Source organism: Teleopsis dalmanni, chromosome 1, assembly GCF_002237135.1.
Source record: "Teleopsis dalmanni isolate 2A chromosome 1, ASM223713v2, whole genome shotgun sequence".
Taxonomy (NCBI): Eukaryota; Metazoa; Arthropoda; class Insecta; order Diptera; family Diopsidae; genus Teleopsis; species Teleopsis dalmanni.
The window spans coordinates 13,705,487-13,725,622 of record NC_051846.1 but is presented as its reverse complement, the minus strand read 5'-3'; the positions used below and the strand labels follow the sequence as shown (position 1 = coordinate 13,725,622).

General features: G+C 32.0%; 1 protein-coding gene across 4 annotated transcripts; it reads right to left on the bottom strand.

The window, feature by feature from the left end:
• Positions 1-4,084: 4,084 nt before the first annotated feature.
• LOC119673487 lies at positions 4,085-18,354 on the bottom strand. 4 transcript variants are annotated; one of them, XM_038084774.1, is made up of 7 exons: positions 18,267-18,354; positions 6,153-8,581; positions 5,833-6,090; positions 5,526-5,771; positions 5,269-5,448; positions 4,827-5,172; positions 4,085-4,611 (listed from the first exon to the last, which is right to left on the bottom strand). In XM_038084774.1, the coding sequence occupies exons 2-7, from the start codon at positions 8,550-8,552 to the stop codon at positions 4,607-4,609; spliced, it is 3,435 nt and encodes a 1,144-aa protein (XP_037940702.1). In that variant the 5' UTR covers positions 8,553-8,581; positions 18,267-18,354; the 3' UTR covers positions 4,085-4,606. The 4 variants fall into 4 exon arrangements, with proteins under 4 accessions (XP_037940702.1, XP_037940704.1, XP_037940703.1 ...); XM_038084776.1 differs by lacking the exon at positions 18,267-18,354 and adding an exon at positions 9,296-9,529; XM_038084775.1 differs by lacking the exon at positions 18,267-18,354 and adding an exon at positions 9,033-9,522.
• Positions 18,355-20,136: the final 1,782 nt, after the last annotated feature.

Here is a 20,136-nt window from a genome sequence, read left to right as displayed (position 1 = left end):
TGAAGCTTAAGCCAATAGGAGTCAAGATAATGAGAGTCATGGAAACAGATATAGAAACAGAGCTGTCATTAGAGCACAGATTGGGAATAAATGTGTTTCTACGCGATAAGCATCTGTTTAGCAGATAACTATATCCTAATCTCGATTCGACAACTACAATTGTTACTACACGAAAAAGGTGTCCTTTATTACCAGAACAATTCAAAACTTTAGTCCAATGAAAACATATTTTCTTAGAAGACACAGATTCAGGTAGCAGAGCAGTAATTGCTCGGCGATATTCGACCTTACAGACAGTGAATTCATTGCAATATATATTCACATGCGAAATGTTCGGTGAATGTTACGCGGAAACAGGAGGGTACTTATCATGACGCTATTGGAATCTTTACCTCCGGCTAAGTAAAGTTCTTACCTCAACATTAATAATAAGCAACTTTACACAACTCCATTTTTATCATGTATACATAATTTAATCTTCTTCTTTCTATTGCTGACTTCAGACCTCTTGAAGAGATGCTGCTCCATGTAACATAACTTGCATTTTCTTTAATGTTAATGTTATGACAGAGAAATTGATGTTTTTAATATACACATTAATATAGTAATACAATAATGTAATAACATACAAAACATAAATATATTATAAAAGCCAACCATTAGGTTTGGAATATAAACATCTCGTAATTCACCTTTGGTGGATGTCAGATTAGTTCTTCCCTACGAATGTTATAACTCCAACAGCACTAATAAGTAGCACTGATAGTCAATAACGAGTGATAACAGAATTTAGAACCGGTTGCTCCCGGTTCCATTCCTTTTGGTCAGTTCAATTTACAAATATGCAATTTTGTGATGCAATGAACCTTAAAAATTAATTCATGATTCACAATTTAATAAACAAATTTCGTGTACTTCTTGACCATTGTACTGTAGACGACTATTTAAAGTTCAATCTCATAATCCAGATGGCAGGTTTTAAACTTCTTAAAGACTTGTAAAATTCTAGGATTGACTACAATAACAATCGGTATTTATTTTATTTTATCAGATACCTCAAACTAATATTTCATCTCAATGATCTAATGATCGTTTTGAGAGGGAAAACAACATTTTTAAGTAGACAATATATAATCTATAAAAAAAATAGTTTCATACTCTTATCTATTGCCGTGAAATTTTTTCAGTATCATAATAAACATATCTTCTTATTAAAATCCAAATGGTAATGCAATAAAATGATTAATTTTAGAACTTTGCATTCTCTTCCTTAATTAACATTGTAGTCTGAACAGAGTTTAAAACCATTGAATGTTTAACATATATTCCGAATATCCGAAGATAAATTTATTTAAAGTTATCTACAGGATTAGTCCATTAGTCTATCCGGTTATATCTTAAAGAATCAATAGAAGTGAAGAAGAATAACATGCAAACCGGGGATCAATATTGAAAAACGCAGTATCAGTATAAAAGTAGAGTTAAAATAATAATTAATAAAGAAGTTCACTAACAAAACAAAGTAAAAGTACTTATTGATACTAACTAAACTTCAACGCCAACTATACAATCACAAAGAAGGAATAGCTACTTATTATGGTTGGATCTATACGATATGAACTCTGTTTTGGAGTCAAGGTGAATTTACCATTGAGGTTACTTATAAACTAACTAGAAAGGATAGACAGGATTAGATTAGATAGATAAAACATTTGAGTTTCATTCAGCAAACATGTAGTTTGTGTATTTACTGGAGGACTAACGGAACACTATATAACTGTGCCGATACTTCAACGTTGCAATGATGTGCACAATATAGACGAAGTGACTTCAATGCCTGAAAGATAATTTTTTCACACATCTGGCAAAATTTCATATAGAAGACGGAATAGTTTATAATAATAATACATGGAGCTATATAGAAACAATGATTACTTTATCTCGTTTTTCCTCTGTTAAGTTTGAGAACTTCACGATGGACAAGAAATCTCTTTCAGTGGACTGGATTTCAGATGTTTGTATTAACACGCGATCTCTCAACCTAATTTAACCTATTGTGATCAAAAGCATTAATCAAAATCAACTGAGTTGAACCTTCAGTTATAACTTTATCAAAAAAAGTCGAAAAACCGAGCTTTAATATTTATGATTTTATCCCTTTATCGAATATCAAGTTAACGAGCTCGATCTAAATACTCCTATTGTATTAGTTGGAATGAGTCCGATTGTTATTGTAGTCCGGAAAGATCTATATAGCAGATGCTGTAAAACGAATTTTAAATATGAATATGAGTATGAATCTAAACAATGCAAACGTCAAAAATCAGGCCAACATGGAAATAATTAAAAATCGGTTTGCAATATATTTTTACCATGCCTAAGGAGACTACACGACCGGTTGCTAGGATTTTTATTCTATTATCTCAAAAGAACATAGATTTATTCGGTTCTTAGAAAACTTGTAAATTAATTTCAAAATATGTGAAAAGCTAAGCCTTTCGCGTAAAAGAGAGAGCTACCTTGTTGAGAATGATACATAGTTCATAATGTTTAAGAGCTGTAAGTGACCATCCGAATCGATTCCATTCCAAATTTTGCAGAACAGTTTCCTTCATTGATGTTATTCCATGTCCCGGAATATTAAGTAATAATTTGTAGAGAAAAATAAAAGAAAAGAAGGATCATTGGAAGACAAAGGAATGATGACTTCGATTTATTATTATTACTATATTACTATTTATTGAACTGATAATATGAAAGGAATTACAAATACTAATATATGGGTTTTGAGGATTGTTTAGGAACAAGAATGGGTTTGAGGTGAGTGGGATCTTAATTGAAGTCAAACTATATCAAGGCCTAGAAACTTATTCTTCACCTTGATTGAAAAATAATCAGACGGAGCCAAAGACCAATTGGACTCAAGTTAGTCTGTGTATTGCGACATGTAAACATTGGCGACATTTTGGGAGCAGAGCTGTAATAATGATACATATTAGGAATTAAAGCATTTACTTGTGACAAGTAACTGTTAAGCATTCTAATCCTAATTAAACTAGGATAGAAGATATTAAGCGAAAGCGTATTGAAAAGTTTTTGTTGCAATATAACCGTGGCCTCGAAGAGGATCGTCCATCTGTGTGCACTGTACACATTCCAATTCATTGATGTTGACTCCTTTCCAATAGGTGTCTATGTATTCATGATACAAAGAAAGGCATCGATAAATGCATCTTGAAGGGAGCGTAACTTATTCATGCACATACATATAACAAAGAAGATATCATTAAACACCAACAAAATAACTTTAATTCCAGGGGAGCATATACTAATAGTTCAAAGTCGACTATACTCAAATTTGACCGTTTGGATCGAAGATTTTAATCGTTATAAAATGTTCGAGCAGCTGAAAGAGCAAATCTTTTTCATTTTAAACAAATACGTATAACAACAAAGGGTCGCCCGTATTATGGTATTCAAATATTTTCAAGCGGTTCACTGTGTTTAAGCTAAATACTCAACAATAGTTGAAAATCGAAGCTTAGAACAGTTCAAATAATATTCATAGCTCTTAGTACACACCGAATATTGGTTGTAATGCTTAACGTTGTAAGCTATAAATCCGAAACCTATTATATATTCATTCATAAGCTTAAAATATATGAAAACCAATACATATTAAAATTTTAAATAGTTATTATAATTTATTTTTTTCCTTTTTATAAATAAGTTCAAATTAATAGTTACGATGCATTCTTTTTATAATTTTTAAATTTAATAACATAAGTATATAAGTTTATAATTTTTATTGTTATTTTTTATATAATCATTATTCCTTTTAATTATTTACTTATATGTATATATTTGTTTTATATCAATTTTAAATTTAGTGCCTTAAATAATTTATGCAGATGCGTTCTGTATGCAATATCTCAATTTAGACACAATAAAGTGATAGTATATGCATGCGTTATTGTGGTGTAGATTGGTATACATATATGTACTTAAAATATATAAAGTAAAATAAAATAAAATACACAATATTTATATTGAATTCAATATTTAGTTTGTAGGGTTTTCATTTATTGTTTTCATTATGTTCTTAATATTTTGTTATATATTATATTTTAATTAGCCTGACTCGTGAAACGCGAACTATTTACTACTTTCCTTATATTAAATCTAATTTACAGAATTCTTATATGAAACATTTTAAAATAATAACGCATATATTCTTAAATAAAACATTTAAATATTCTATATAAACTAAAGAATTGATAAATCTTAACAGTAAGACCGGATGTTTATACAATAGGCATAACTTATTTTTTTTTTTATCTAATATGTGCGAAATCTTTTTTTTCGTAATTGCAGTATACAATAGACTTGATAATAGGTTAACTACAAACGTTATAGATTTCTGCTTTACAAATTTTATATAAATAAGTTACGCCATCAATATCTTATATCTTTTACATTAATATTAGAAGTATTTAACTGCAACATTATCAAAACAGATTCGTACAAATGGTTTTCGCAATGCACGTAGTGTTTCCTATATACCAGTTATAATGTGAAGATATTACACATGTGAATTTGTATGAAGTTAATCTGAAATTAAGATTTTGTAGATTGTGAGTAAAAAATGCTTACTATTTAGTTTTATAATATTAAAACAATATAATACGCATTTCGAAAATTTAGTATTAAATACAAAATAATCAAATTAGGTCAATTTATTTTAGAACTACTCTGTTTAAATATTACGTAAGTAAATTTTCGATAGATTTTAATCATAGAATGTTTTGTCTTTGTCTATAACCTACCAATGATATGACTTTCCATATTATTTATTCGTGATTTGGATGCTGGCTGTGGAATAATAGTAATCTCATCATTAATTTTTAATGGTTTCAACAACGAATCGTTTGCAGAACCGAAAGAGTTGCGTTGGCTGTTACTGCTGCTTGCCGCTCCCGGAGATGAATTATTTTTCTTATTATCCATAGCTTTCTTAGCCACAGTGCTGTGTGCAGTGTAGACATGTGTTTCAAATAGTTTATACATGCCAAATGTAGCTGTGCACACAGTGCATTTATATGATAAGTGCGCTGGTTTCAATGTCATATGATGGTCACGCGAAACATGGTTCAACAGTTTCCATTGATACATCTAAGTAAAAAAAACGAAAATTTTGTATTAATAGCATTAAAAATATTGCACAAACACAATAAAAAAAAAAGAAGACAAAAAATTATTTATATATACCCTGCCACAAACTGGACACCGGCCAGCATCTTTTCCTTTGTTTGCAGCTTCTTGCATTGAGCTTGTGACCAAGCCATGAGACCCCAATAAATGTCTTTCCAGTCCTTGGTCAGTGAAAAATCTAAATTGACACTTTTGACAATTTAAAGGGGGTCGGTTATAGATCATCTTAGGGTGAATCTGTAGTAAGATATTTAATAAAAATTAATAATTTACTTTATTTTTAATTTAATATTGAGAAAATATAAGACTTTTACCTTCACTTTATGCATCCATTGCATGTGATTGCGTAATTGTTCCAGGTCCTTAATGTAGCCATCACAAATTTCACATATAACAAACTGTGCTTTGTTGCCGCCAGCGGGATTTTGACCAGGCTTCATTCCGACCGGTGGCATTTTCATAACCGGTGCTGCCGACGGTTGAGGAGTAGCAGTCTGACGAGGTAGTGGAGTTATAGAAATACTTGGTTGTCCTGCAGTAGGTTTCTTTCCTGCTGGAGACTATACAAAAAGCATTTTCTATATATATGTATAGATTGCTAACACATGATTATGTACTCACTTGAACAAGTTGCCCGCCAGCAAATTGGTAATTGTTGGGTAAGACAACATTAGTACTTATCGGATTCCTCACCATAGTAGGTCCACGTAAATTCGCTACATTATTAGTTTGTATCGGTTTAGGCAGAGGTGGTGCCCGTTGTCGTACCTTAGCTGCATTCTGCGCAGCAATAGCAGCCGCTTGCAGATTACGCGCTGCTTGTTGCTGCTGCATGGTAGCCAGAGCTGCTTTTTGCGCTGCGGCCTGTGCTGCCATAGCCTGAAAAAAATTTAAGTAAAATTTACAAACCGAATTTATATCAATTTAAATTAAAAAATTACCTGGTAAGCTGTTGCTGTGCCAACGAGTCCATGTCGTGGTTTAATGCGCGGAATCTTCGCTGGCGCTTCCCAATCAACAGGAGGTAATAAATTAATTTCAGGCCTGAACTTCTTCGCACAAACGGGCTGATGTCGTGCCAATTTTGCTCTTCCATTATCTTCAAAACCACAGTTTGGACATTGATGATAGGGTAAAGGTTTTATTAAGCGTGCTTTAATATTGTGTATTGCTTCCATATGGTATACGATTTCGGTAGCATTACGTATCTCATATGGGCAGAAGTTGCATTTGTACAGTACCCCGTTCATGTGTGGTGTTTCATAGTGGTTTGCCATAGCCAGTGCAGATTCTGATTTGAATGTACAAAATTCGCAACGTTTCATTGTAAATTTAAAAGCCACATTTTTCTTTTTCGACGCCTCCAGATTGGCTGACAACGCATTGATAGCTCTTTCAAATTCTGTAATATTTTTTCCCAAGCTTTTGCGCATTTTCCGCTTTTGTAGTCTTAGTAAGTCAGCTTGCACAAATTCCTGTACTAGACCAACACCAATATCCATAAAAAACTTTCCTAGAGGACTTTCGAAGTAGTTCTCTTGACCAGGTTTTGAGGAAGAATTCGCACTCGGTGATTGCGTAGCAACTACCGCTGCGGCAGGTTTAATAGCACTCGATACAGCTGAAAAATCATCTTGTACCTCTTTGATTAATACTTTTGTTTTCACACCCGTTTCAGAATCGTCATCATCTTCTTCATCTTCATCTGCATCCGATTCCTCCGTCCAAGAATCATCTCCGTCATCATTCACATGTTTCTTTTTCTTTTTCTTGTCGCTCTTTTCGACTCTATCTTCTTTATTTTGTTCAGTCATCATGTCAAATTCATCAGATTTATCTACATCTGCAAGATCGTCCTTAGTTATCTCATATTTGGTTTCAATTAATTTAACAACTTCTTTTAACTGATCTGCTGGAGGTTTTTCGTATATATAGGGAACAATGAATGATGGAGCCTCTAATACAAACATATCATCCGTCAAACCTGGTAGACAATTTGCTGTTGTGTTCAAACCAGGTAGTCCAGTAAAGGGAAAATTTGTGGGATTTGTCATAGGCACAAGTTTAGGCGGCCCCTGTGGTGAAGCTGGTACAGGAGTTGCTGTAGCTGGAGTTATATTTACTGGATAAATATCTGACACTTTTTTACCAGTCAAGTCTGGTGCCATTAGTGAGCGAGGATCTTTAATTGCAATTTGGCAAGTATTTTGGGGTTGTGGAGTTACACGTTGTCGTTTATTTGGTGGTAAGTCATCTGAACTGCTTAAATCCATAATTTCGTTTTTTCTTTTTGCTACCTCGTTATTTATTGGTGCGGGTGTATCATCTTCAATAACTACACAATCATCATCATCATCATCTACAATTTCCGTAGCAGTTGGCTTTTGTGCTTCTATTTTTTTATCGGCTGGGAGAGCCTCCGTTTCAGAATCAGAATTTATAATCACAGCACCATCAGAGTCATTTTGTAACTGCTTTGAGTCACTTGTATTTAAAGTGGAGTCTGAGACAGCATTGGGTAGTTTTTGATCAAATGAATTATTTTTAATTGTTTCATCAGCTTTTTTGGAAACCTCGTCCATTTCAACATCTGAATCATCGCCTAAGTCTACAAAGTTCGTAATATTATCTACTTTATTGAACGTGATGAGTGCGCCATTTTCTTGCTGAGATGCTGTATTCGGTTTTTCCGTTTTACTATCCTTAACTATTTCGGCAGTCGTTGCTAGTGTTAGGCTCTCATTATCATTCTGTTTACCAGAACTTGTAGAATCTTCTGTAGCTGTTTCTTCATTGATGCTGATTGTCGATTCATTGATCAAACTGTCAATGTTCTTGAAAGCAATGGTATTTGGAGTAGATTCGCTCTTATTTGAATTCGCTTCACAATTGCTATCAATATTCGATGACGTTTGTGCTTGGCTAGGAACACTGTCTTGATCTTCATCTAATTTCTCGTTTTGCGATTCACTGTTTTGAGTTACATCATTGCTCTGACTATCGTCCCTACTGCAACTGTCTACAGTTTTGTCATTATTATCCAATGTATCAGCGGGAGCAGCATTTATATCAAATCTGGAATCTAGTCTCTTTTCGTGATCACTGCCACAACCATTTTCGGACGATGAAGTTATTTGTGAATCATCCTCTTCTGTGTCAGGAGCATCAACTTCCATAGATTCATTATTCGTTTCTTTCGCCTCTAGGGCCCGACTCTCTTTCAACTGTTTAACATTGTCGATTGAAACATCTGCTTCAGAGTCACTGATTGTTATATTATTAGATTGAGAAATAATCGGTACGGATACGCCTTCAGGCATTACGGCATCAACCTCAGTCATTGATCGTTAAACTTTTTATATTTTAACACCTAAAAGTGAAAGAAGTTATAATATTTTTTTTGGTTTGGTTTGTTTGTTCAATTTTTAAAGTATGAAGTATATGAAGTATGTAAATAAGATATAATAAGACGGTTTAAACACACAGCACAAGTATTGCCTCAGATACATATGAGAAACTCTAACGAAACTCTAATATGCAATTCTACTCGATTTGGAAATTCTTCTGAAGCAGTTAAACGATGAATTTTCTTTGAATCTTTGAATTTTCGGAAGTCAATAAACCTTCGAAGCTAAAACAATACTCAATGGAAAGTATGTAATGGTCTTATTTTCCATTACTCAACGCACTTAAACTACTTAAGTAAACGTATTATTTTTGTCTTAATATAGTTAAGTTTAAATAATCTGTTAACAAAAGTTAAAAAAAAATTATTAGCGGACAGACATCACGAACGCCATATTGAATTATTTTATACTTACAATTAAGTATATACATACAAACATATATCTGTAGGTATGTCTGTCAGTCTGTCTATTGTATACTACTTTTTATACTAAACTGTATGTACATATATAATGTACGTCCGTGCACGTATATACGGACGCTGTTACATAGCTAGTGAGTAAATACAGCACACGGGTGGACTCAGTGTTCAGTTCAGTTTAGTTCAGTTCAGTTCTTTCCATACACAGCACAATCTTTTTTAGATATTGCCACGCGGGGTGAGTTTGTTGTTACGTACTTCTTTTTACCATCGTGCAGAATAGAAGAAGGTTAAAAACCGAGAGTTGGTCCGAATGTTTTATAAATAAATATAATTATGTTCTAAGCCGGCACACATACAGCGTGTTTACTTCGCACAAATATCACACATATAGCATATAGCATATAGTATATCCACAATATTATTCTTCAATCGGAACTGCTGTTTAAAGAACACACGAGAGCATCTCCAACACGGAGGTACGTCGAAAACAAACTAAAAATACGAACACGTTGAGAGAGTTACACAGTTCAGCGCGTATATATGAAATTAGGTTTGAACCATCTTTGTGTAATGAACTGGGCTGCCAACTACACAAATTATTTTAAATAATATTGGATTCACACGAGAGTTTTGTTTGTAATTTCAGCAAAAATTTTATATTGCATTAAAGACGCAACAACAATTGAGAGCTAAAATTACAAACAAAACTCTTATGTGAATCTAGTATTTCTTAAACAATTGAATCAAGTTTTAATTTTGTATATTATATATACTATACTATATACACTACCCTATGTATATATATGCTATACTACTCTATATAGTAGTATAACCAAACAATTTTTAAAATCGAAGAGACTTAGAAACTTGAATGTGGTTTGAAATACATGGTTTAGAATATGGAAAGGTAGAGGAAATATGAAAAGAGAGGGAATTGTTTGGCAATAATAATGAATTATTGATAGATGTGATCCATAATCAATGAAGTCAGTTGTTATATACAAACATATGGTTTAGGGTGTCGTAAGATAAAGGAAATGTAAAAATGGAGGGTGTTATTTAGAAACAAGAAAGGAATATGGATGGTTGGAATCCATATTCCATGAAGCCAGTCGCTTACAGCGACCAAGCACTAGCAACTAGTACTAACAACTAGTACAGTTTACACTTGTTAAAGCTAGTACAGTTTACACTTCACAAGAAGCTTCTGACCACAGGTGTAATTCTGATACCACATGTATCAGGGCCAATAGTTTCAGTTGTCCTGATCATTGAGCTTATGTTCATAAAAGAAATGTTGAGGGGCTTTGGTCATAAAAGAAACATATGCGCATACGTAGACTATATTTTTTTTTACTTTCATTCAAAATAAATTTGTTGAATTTTACATCTGGTCGCTGTGACCCAAGGTTAGTTTAGCTTGTAGTGGTACCTTAGTTGAACAAAAGGTCAACGAATGAACATTCCGAAAAGCACTACATCTTTATTCAAGTGAAAGTGAACTTATTTGACAAGCCTATAAACTTGGACAAGTTCCTAACTTTGTAAGAGGATAGCTCTATTAAGTCTGTAAAAAAAAGGGTACACGAAAAATTCTAAATCTTTGAATTTAACTCAAATTTTCAAATTATTCTTGCATATTTCATTCTCTTTTAAAGTCCGCTTACAATTATACACAAATCCTATCACAAATTACTTGCAGAGCGAATGCCGCGATATGTTTCTCAGTTACATCCTATTTCCCTTGAAATGGTAATTCAGAATATTTTTAATATAAATATTTACAATTAATAGAAACCTTTTAGTAACAATCAACAACATCATGTTTGTTTTGTAAGAAGTATATATTACCAACCCAATAACAATTAACGTAATTTAACAGGTAAGGGCACAAAAAGAAAAAATGTAAACAAATATCTATTAGTAAAACAAAAGACATTAAATATTCGTAATAACGAACATCAGTTTCTAAACAGGTAGTGAAGTGACCGTATTAGCTGTCACACTATTAGGAAGAGAGAACAGCCCACGACATATGCAAAACAGAAACAAGGACAGCAATAATAGTAGCTCAAACTACCTGTTACTCTTTATTAAAACACATTATTTAACTTTTGACTATTAAAGTAAACAAATTACAGTACAACCACAGTTCTTATTCTAATATTTTGTTAAGTTTCACATTCAATCAAATCTGGTAAATACTGTCCTTATTTAATGATAATCACTGAGAAAGCAATATTCACGATTACGTGAATATGTCTCTACACTACATATTTTTTTAAAGTCAAAATTGAATGAAATTATAATTTCACAATCTAATACCTAAAAATAATTGAAAAATTAATTATGATGACATTGGATTATACATATATGTCTCTGTAAAAATTTTTTTTTTTACAAAAAAATATGGTTTTAAAACCATTTGTGTCGCTTTTTTAAGGAATGCAATATTCCGTTTCAGATTGCTTAAACCAGCTATATAAACATAACACGCTTACAGATGACATTTCTTTATCTATTTGAAGATATATAATAATTAATATATACCTATAATATTATTGAAATATATTTAATACATGTTAGAAAAATTTAGAGTAAAAATGCTCATTACTACTATTATTTAAAAATCAATGAATAAAAAATGCTCTTTCAAATTGCTTGAACTAGAATCTTGATTGTAATTTTAGCTGTCAATTTTTGTAATATTAGCTGTCAATTTTTGTTGCTTTCAATGCAAAATTAAAATATTTAATAGCTTAAATTACAAACTAAACTCTTGTCTGAATCTAGTATTATATTATAATACAACAAAACAAAAATACAGGAAATACCATTTTTCAATTAAATCTAGTACTAACATTTATCGCAAATAAAAAAATCATAAATCAATTCTATCACAAATATATAATATCACAATTCTACAATATTCAAACTTTTTGGAACATTTTTTATGGAGCTTTTAATGAAGTTCAATAATAGGGCTTTTCGGTGACCCGCAAGTACGGCAAAAAACAGCAAGTTGATAGCCTATACTGGCCGAAATGTACGCAAAACAACAACACTATTTTTTCTACCTTGGTCCGTATAGATATACTGGCCAAGCACATAGGCCAGTAAAAAAAGTGTTACCAACGCAATAAGCGAACAATTGTGAACCTGCATTGGAAATTCCAGCGAATATTGCAACCATGTGTCAAAAATTATATATAAATAAAAACTTAAACAAAAATCAAAAACTTTGTATGTTTGCCTCTACCGTACAGCCTGGAACTAGCACTCTACTATTTGATTACTATTTTTTCAATATCTGCAAAACTGTTTTAACGCCCCGAAAATTGCTCAACCAAAGAGGCGCTTAAAATCACTTGGCTAAGTTTTTCGCTGGTAAAACACTTAAATTCTACACCAATAGAACTATTATAAGCTATGTAAATTTGTTTATTTGAAAATTGAAAAAAAAAAATGTCAGTGTTTTATTATGAAATTTTTACGATTCCTTTTAATTTTGTATTCAATTTAATTTTCAATTCATGTTATTTATTTTTATATAAAATGTAATTTGCTTGCATAATGCTATTTTTGCCATTTGTCAAAACATAATACTTGACAGATTGCAACAGTGATGCCAATGGCTCGCGAAGTCAATATAGGCCAGCATGCATGCAAGCCGCCAAAAAGGCCTAATATTAATTTAGAATTGTAAATTTTTATATTTCTTATTCATATAAATAAGAAATATAAAATCAAAGAATACCCTTGTCCTTGTGTCTTCTTTGTGTGAAAGCAGTACTATTTTTTTCTAAATTTAATTACACAAAATTTTTACTACTTTTTCACAACACACAGAAGAAGGGTAAACCATACACAAAACACAATCGGAGCGTTCTCTTCCTCTCGCTTCCAAATGTGTAATTTGTGTAATGTGCATTTTTTTGTGAATGAGAACAAAATACACAATCTCTCAAAACACAAATTAATTTAAAAGAAATTCGCTTAAACATTTTATATCTGAATATCAATTTGTATTTCTTAAGAATTTTATTTTATATTTTTTATTTCGAAGTTGGGGTTCGAGTAAACCAAATTTGTTGAACTTGCATTAGTATTGGTGAGCAAGCACACAATAAACACAACACACACGAAATTTTATGTCAGTTTGAGCACAACAAACTGTAAGAAAGGAGGAACAAAACAAAAAAGAAAATTGATGTGGTAATTTTGCGGGAATATTTTAATAAATCACAACAAAAATTAAGAAAAAATAAAACTGAAATTATTATTAAAAAATTAAAAAAATTTATTTTTGAAAATATGATAAAATTTATATTTATTGTACACAGCATTAATGCAGAGGTATGAGTTATAGAAAATATTTGGGTTACGATTTTTACCTGACATTGTGAAAAGAAAACGGCTTTCCGATTACTCAATTCATTTTTGTTAAGTCAGTAGTCAGTGAATGGACTTATTTGTTCTTAAAATGCCTCTAACCTTTAGCACGTAAAAGAAAAAAGTTGAGACCGTAAAAAGAGTTAATGAAGGTAATTATTAATAAGTGAAAACTAATAAAAAAAAAGTACTAAATTTTCCGTATATGTTAGGTAGGTCGGTCAGTGGAACTTCCTCAAATGCATTTACTCAGTGCATATGTGTCTACACCAATCGACAATGGAAAGTCTATAAAATATTCAAGCATCACAAATAGAACAATACTAGGAATTTGATATTTTAATTGAAAATTTATTTATACATTGTGACCGAAAAGTTTCCGGTCACATAAATTCTTAATCTTCATCAATATTTATTTTATCTCCTTCAAAATATGCTCCATTAGAAGCGATACACAAATGCCAACGTTTAAACATTTTTTATAGGCGCTTTCCGGTATGGCTTTGAGTTCCCTCTGCGAATTCTGTTTTACGTCTTCTATGGATTCAAAACGCGTTCCTCTGAGGGGTAATTTGAGTTTGGGAAACAGGAAAAAGTCACACGGTGCAAGATCAGGTGAATACGGTGGCTGTTCGATGGTATTTATTGAATGTTTGGCCTTAAAATCGTTGATAATGTTGGAACAAATTGAGGTGAATCGGAACAAGCCGAGCGTTGACACGTCGCATACACAAATTTTCCACCAAAATCAAACGAGCCATCTCACGACCGATGCCTAGCTCTCGTGCTATCTCTCTAACACTCACATGAGGATTTTGGAACACGATTTCCTTTGCCTTTTCAATGTTTTCGTCGGGGGTAGAGGTCGAAGGTCGTCCAGAACGCGGCATGTCTTCGACGGTCGTACGACCGTCCTGAAAGGCTTTGTACCACTCATAAACTTGAGTTTTCGATAAAACTGATTCCCCATAAGCCTTTTGTAGCATTCGCAAAGATTCTGCACACGAAATTTCGTTCGAAACACAAAATTTGATGCAAACTCTTTGTTCAATATTTTTTTCCATTGTTTTTTTCGCAACGCACTACTGAGGTGAACTGGTTTAAACAGCTGCCGTAAACGAACTGTCTGACAGATCGCGCTCATTTTTGGCATAGTAATTGTCCTTAATTGCTGCCAAACTACATAAACTTAAAATATCGAAGAATATACAGCGCGCGAATTTTAAATGAGAATTTCCGAAAGCTTTTCGGTCACAATGTACTCGTATTATGTGGCGGGGCATATGTTGCTGTAACCCACGGAGATCGATAGAGCAGATAACATAACAGGAAACACTACAAATACATATATATAGGTTAGTATATGGTTAAGTCAAGTAAGTGAAAGGCAAGGAGATTGTATAGGAACAAGAATGAATTGGGGGTGGGTGGGATTTTAATTGAAATCAACCTAGGTCAAAGCGGAGGAACCTAGTCGTTTCAATGAGGCGTAGTCAAAGTTCAATTGAACTCAAAGTGATGTGTGCATTGAGACTTGAAAGTCGATGGGCGACATCTTAGGAAGTGAAGCTACAGTTTGTGCACGCATTGGGAATTGACGCTTTTATGCTTCAGTGTCTGCGGTTGATGTTGCCGTTGTTGCTATTGCAGGAACGTAAATGGAACAGGGCACAAATATTCAAGATGGAATGATGCGAGAGGTATATAAGTTAGATAAATCAATGTGAAAACAAATAATCGGGGTGGAATAATATGGTTGATACAACATTTAGGAAATGAAAAACGAGGGAAGAGATTTGGAATCAGTTTGATGTAGAATATATATTGAAAATATCCCGGCTTAAGGTGTAAGTACCTTATTACTTTAATGAGGTAGAGCCAAAAAACAAAAAGAATTAAATTTGTGTTTCTAAAACGATAGATAAACAGATGAGCGATATTATAAAAATATACATTAAAAATACACGCATTTAGCATATGTGTCAATATATCTTAAATTTAATTAATTGAGGATATACAGAACCTTTTTGTTGTTGTTATCAAAACTTAATCTGCACAATGTTGCAGGAGAAAGTTCCGATAAGTTCAACGAAAGTAAAGGGTCAAAAGACTGACTGGTGTCATTTGGATATTCATTCATTCATTAATTAATGGAAGAATAATCTATTGTGTCATTTGATCAAAAGCATTCAGGGACGACTCTATGGACTAGAGTTATTATATTGTTTCAACAGTCGCTCATATTTGACCAATTTTTTTTGTTTACGTCCACATGAAAATAATTTTAGCACATTATTACAGCTTACTGTCGCCAATTGCACTCAGAATTTTTGATTACGTGATAGTGTAGTCACTGATTGTGATGAGGCATGGCCCATTATGTAGAACCAATGTGAGCTGGCACATTAATTCCATAAATTTCGTTTATTTGTAATAAAATTTTAAAAATTGAATATCTCTTGATGGCTTAACCTTCAACAGAAATTCATAGAAGTAAATTCAACTTCAATACCTAAACAAAAAACATAATTTAAATACTTTCTTTACAAACAAAGCCAAAAATGCAATGGTAAGCTTAGAATATAATGAAAAAAAATATATATATTGACGTTGCACATTTGTAATATCTCAAACTTTTTAAGAACTCCATTAATTCATATTTTAGATCTACACTTGGCAGCTATATTCAAATCTATGTTGGTCGCTAAAGCTTTGCTTATTATTGTTTACGTTAACATATGGTTCTAAAGTCATTGATTATATAGATGAATATTATATATCTGATAAAAAATTGATATGCTGCAGTGTTTCTTCTACTCTATTACAAACAACTAAAAACAAATTATGATACCATTTATTGACGGCATGGTTCCACGGATTCCACCATAGATCTCACAGATAGCGGTTTATAAAATTTCCATTCAAATAATAATAATTATATAGTACCGCTTGAGAATTCAAATATAATAAAAAAAAGTTCTTTAGATCAACAAAAAGCTAGAATTTAAAGAAAAGTAATTTGTAAACAGAATACTTTAATTGAAATAAAATATATATGAATATATATTTTACAACACTAAACGTAATTATGACCGTCAAATAGAGAAAATTAAATAATTAAAGACATACACTTACACACAACTAAATTTTTTTATATATATAAATGGTTTTAAGAATTCTATATATAATTTGTATAAATAAAATAAAAAGAAGAGTGATTAATGAATATTATGTGAAGTTGGAATGATGTCATATGAGCTACATCAGGTTTTTAAACGTGAGGTATAGCGATATGGGGATTAGAACCATAATGTAACTACAAAACAATATGCTTAGAAATATTTTTAAGAAGGAAAAAAAAAACTGGCTCGTAAAGCGCAGCTGTTTTTGAAGAAGTAAATATTGAAAACACATTAGTCTTAAAATCGATCATATTTATGAAAGTAGATACCAGAAATTGTTCTTCCACAACTTAAAAATAGGAGACTTTTTTAAAGCTTCATAAATGATATAGATTACTTAAGAGGCATCTCTAAGATTACCCTCTTCTAAACAGCGTTATAGATGAGCATAAAACTGTGTATGTAATTTTCGTAAGCATAACTTTCATATGTAATTTATGATAATTTGAGGAATGTTAAGTGCGTTATATTTATTTGAAAGCAGTGACTTATGAAATTAACAGTGCGATTTAAACGGTTAGGTCTACGTTCTGCAACTACAGTTGTTATTGTAGCCCGCAAGGATCTGCTTTTTGGGTATGTTGAACAGCATTTGGTTATTGAACTCCACGATTATCTCCGGAACGTAGACCGGAGACCGGTTGTTGAACTCGTTCTCGGAATCTCCTAAAACTACTCGTCATTGACAACTAAATAACGCTCACAGATCTCGCTTTTCGGTTCGTAAGAAGAACCAAACTAAGAAACTATTCGGGCTACAATAAAAACAACAACAGATCTATATAGTATTACGTTATAAGAATATAACGTACGGTAGTACATAATAAATATAAAATAAGAAGAACATATTAAAAGAGAATTGTAATAAATATACATTATAAGAAAGATTGTAAATATATATATAATAAATTTATTTGAGTAAAATGATTATCAGAAAGACTTTATAAAAATCATATATAAAAAATTTGTTGTTTATATGGTGAGGTGTATTATTATTTGTATAAGCTCAAAGTGCATTGCGAAGTGCAAATCTATGTTATTTTATAGTTCCGCAAGTGAACTGCATTTAATGTCAACAATATTTACTTAAAACAATTATTAGTTCATGGAAATCACTTATCCTACTACTAGATAGACTAACAGCTGGATTTAAATAATCGCAACTAGCAATATCATCCAATATGGGATATTAAATATCGAGTTACCAATCTAACCAGTTGTTTGGAATTTCTGAAAACAAATATATATAAAGATATATAAGAGTGCAGATATATTGTGGAAAAAGATTTTAAATGTTTATTAAAATTCCAGACAAACATCAATAAATTATATAAAACAGATAGAGCAAATTGAAAACACATGGAAACTTAATGTGAAAAGTAATTAATGTAATAACGAAAAATAGTGTGCTATTCTGGAAGGAGACTACCTATATACCAATCGGAACTATTATGACTACATATTTTGTACCGAGAAGAAGAAAAGCAAAAAATATTGTGAATCAAAATTAAAGACAAAACTAAAAATTTTATTAAAACTCTAGTCTGTGGTAATACGTAAAAATTGCTGATATGTACTTTTTATAGTTTAAAACCTGTGAAAGGTTTATGCATTATTGAAAAATTCAGAAATTAAAACTTTTAAGAACTTACCTGTTGAACATAAAATGTAGGTGATATGGATTTAATTATTATATAGAGTTTCAGGCTTCTTCGTCTTCGTCGTTAAAGGATAATAGAGTTTTTGGTTTATTTTCCGACTTTTTAGATTTCTTAGCTGTAGTCGTTGTTTTAGCGGAAGTTTCCGTATCAATGGGTTTTCTCTTTTTGAAGACGATACGTTGATTCAGATCAGCTTTAGCTTCAATAGTCTCTGAAAGATGAAAATAATTTGTTCAGTTGAAAGTAGTAAACAATAATGAACGTAAATAAGAGTGGGTCATCAGGAGGTCATATTTCGTAATGTATATATGTTTGGATAATTTATGTAATAAAATGTGTTATTGGTTAAATATACATATGCCGAACTCCCTTTTCTAGACTAATACATTGTATATAGGTAGTATATAAATGTATGTATGTATGTAAAAATTTTATCCTCTTTATAAATGCCATGTCTATCAGTTTATTTAGACAATAATAATACCCGCGTCCGTTCCACCGTTACGCCTCTTTCTAGTAAAACATACTTATATCATTCGTCGTTGACAAGCGTTTTTCTGTTTCTACATTTCTTCTTTCTTTCCTTTTTCGCACTTTGTTGCCTACTGGCATTCGCAATCAGCCTCGTCCGTCCGACCAACCGACCGACCTAATGTTGCTTTCTGTGGCATCCGCTGCCGACACCGCACCAACTGCTTTTATTAACCAAAACCACTTGCCATTCTCTTTATATCTGTTTTTCCGCTTCTTCTTTGTGACTTCATTCGTACTTTTTTTATGTTTGACTATCTTATTCTGCGCGGGCTGTTTGGCATCAGCAAGCAGCTGCTGCTGTATCGTTGCTTTTTGTGAATTCATTTTTGGCTCACATTTATTCTTGTACGTTTTAGTGGAGCCCCAGTGTGATGAGGTTGCATACACATGTGTCTGTATGTGTAATATTACTATAGTTTATGCTGCTCGGTGCTCCTGTGGCATTAAGGTTTGGGTGCATGCAACAAAATGGTACACTGTGCTATACACTGCTTTGCACAATGTACCAATGTTTACCCCCTCAACACAAACCATTTACCTGTGCCTGAAGAATACACATACTATTTGCTGGGGCTTCTGTGGACACATTTTTAGGTTAGGAAAATTTAAACAAAGACACCTTAATTTCGGTTTTATTTTTTCGTTTTAAACAAATTATTCACATTAATGCACTAAGTGAATAACACTTTTTCACCAAAATTGCTTATATTTTCTATAGCAACAAATTATTTTATAAACAAAATATTAACAACTAACTCTTACCAATACAATAAATACCTTGTTTATTTTTAATATTTTTGTTATTATTGCGACAAACGAAAAATTTTATTTTTTAAGTAGCACTTTCATAAAAAAAAAGTTTATAACAATTTTTTTTTTGCGAAAAAACTTTATAAGCGTGGATATAAAATCAAAGAAACGACGCAACGACCGTCTCTGACTCAACCAAACTAAACTGACAGATAATGACAGCAACATACAAACCACGGTCTCATTACAAATATACATACCTACATCCATACTTATATATAATGTGTACATATGGATATATCTATATACATAAATATATGTACATCACACCAGATTTCTGACAAGAGTGGAAATTAACACGTAGAGGCATATGTATTCATATGTATGTCAATTTCCTAATTTTATTTAATTTCGTTTAAATAATTTTGTACAAACCTTTAGCAATTCGTTGCTCCTCCTGCTTAACTTCCTCAGCGGTTAAATCACCTTCTTTAAGCACAACAATTTGCGGCTTTTCGTCCTCACGTTCGAATGGTTCGTCTCCTTCGGAATCAGAGCATTCAATTTTTTGTCTCTA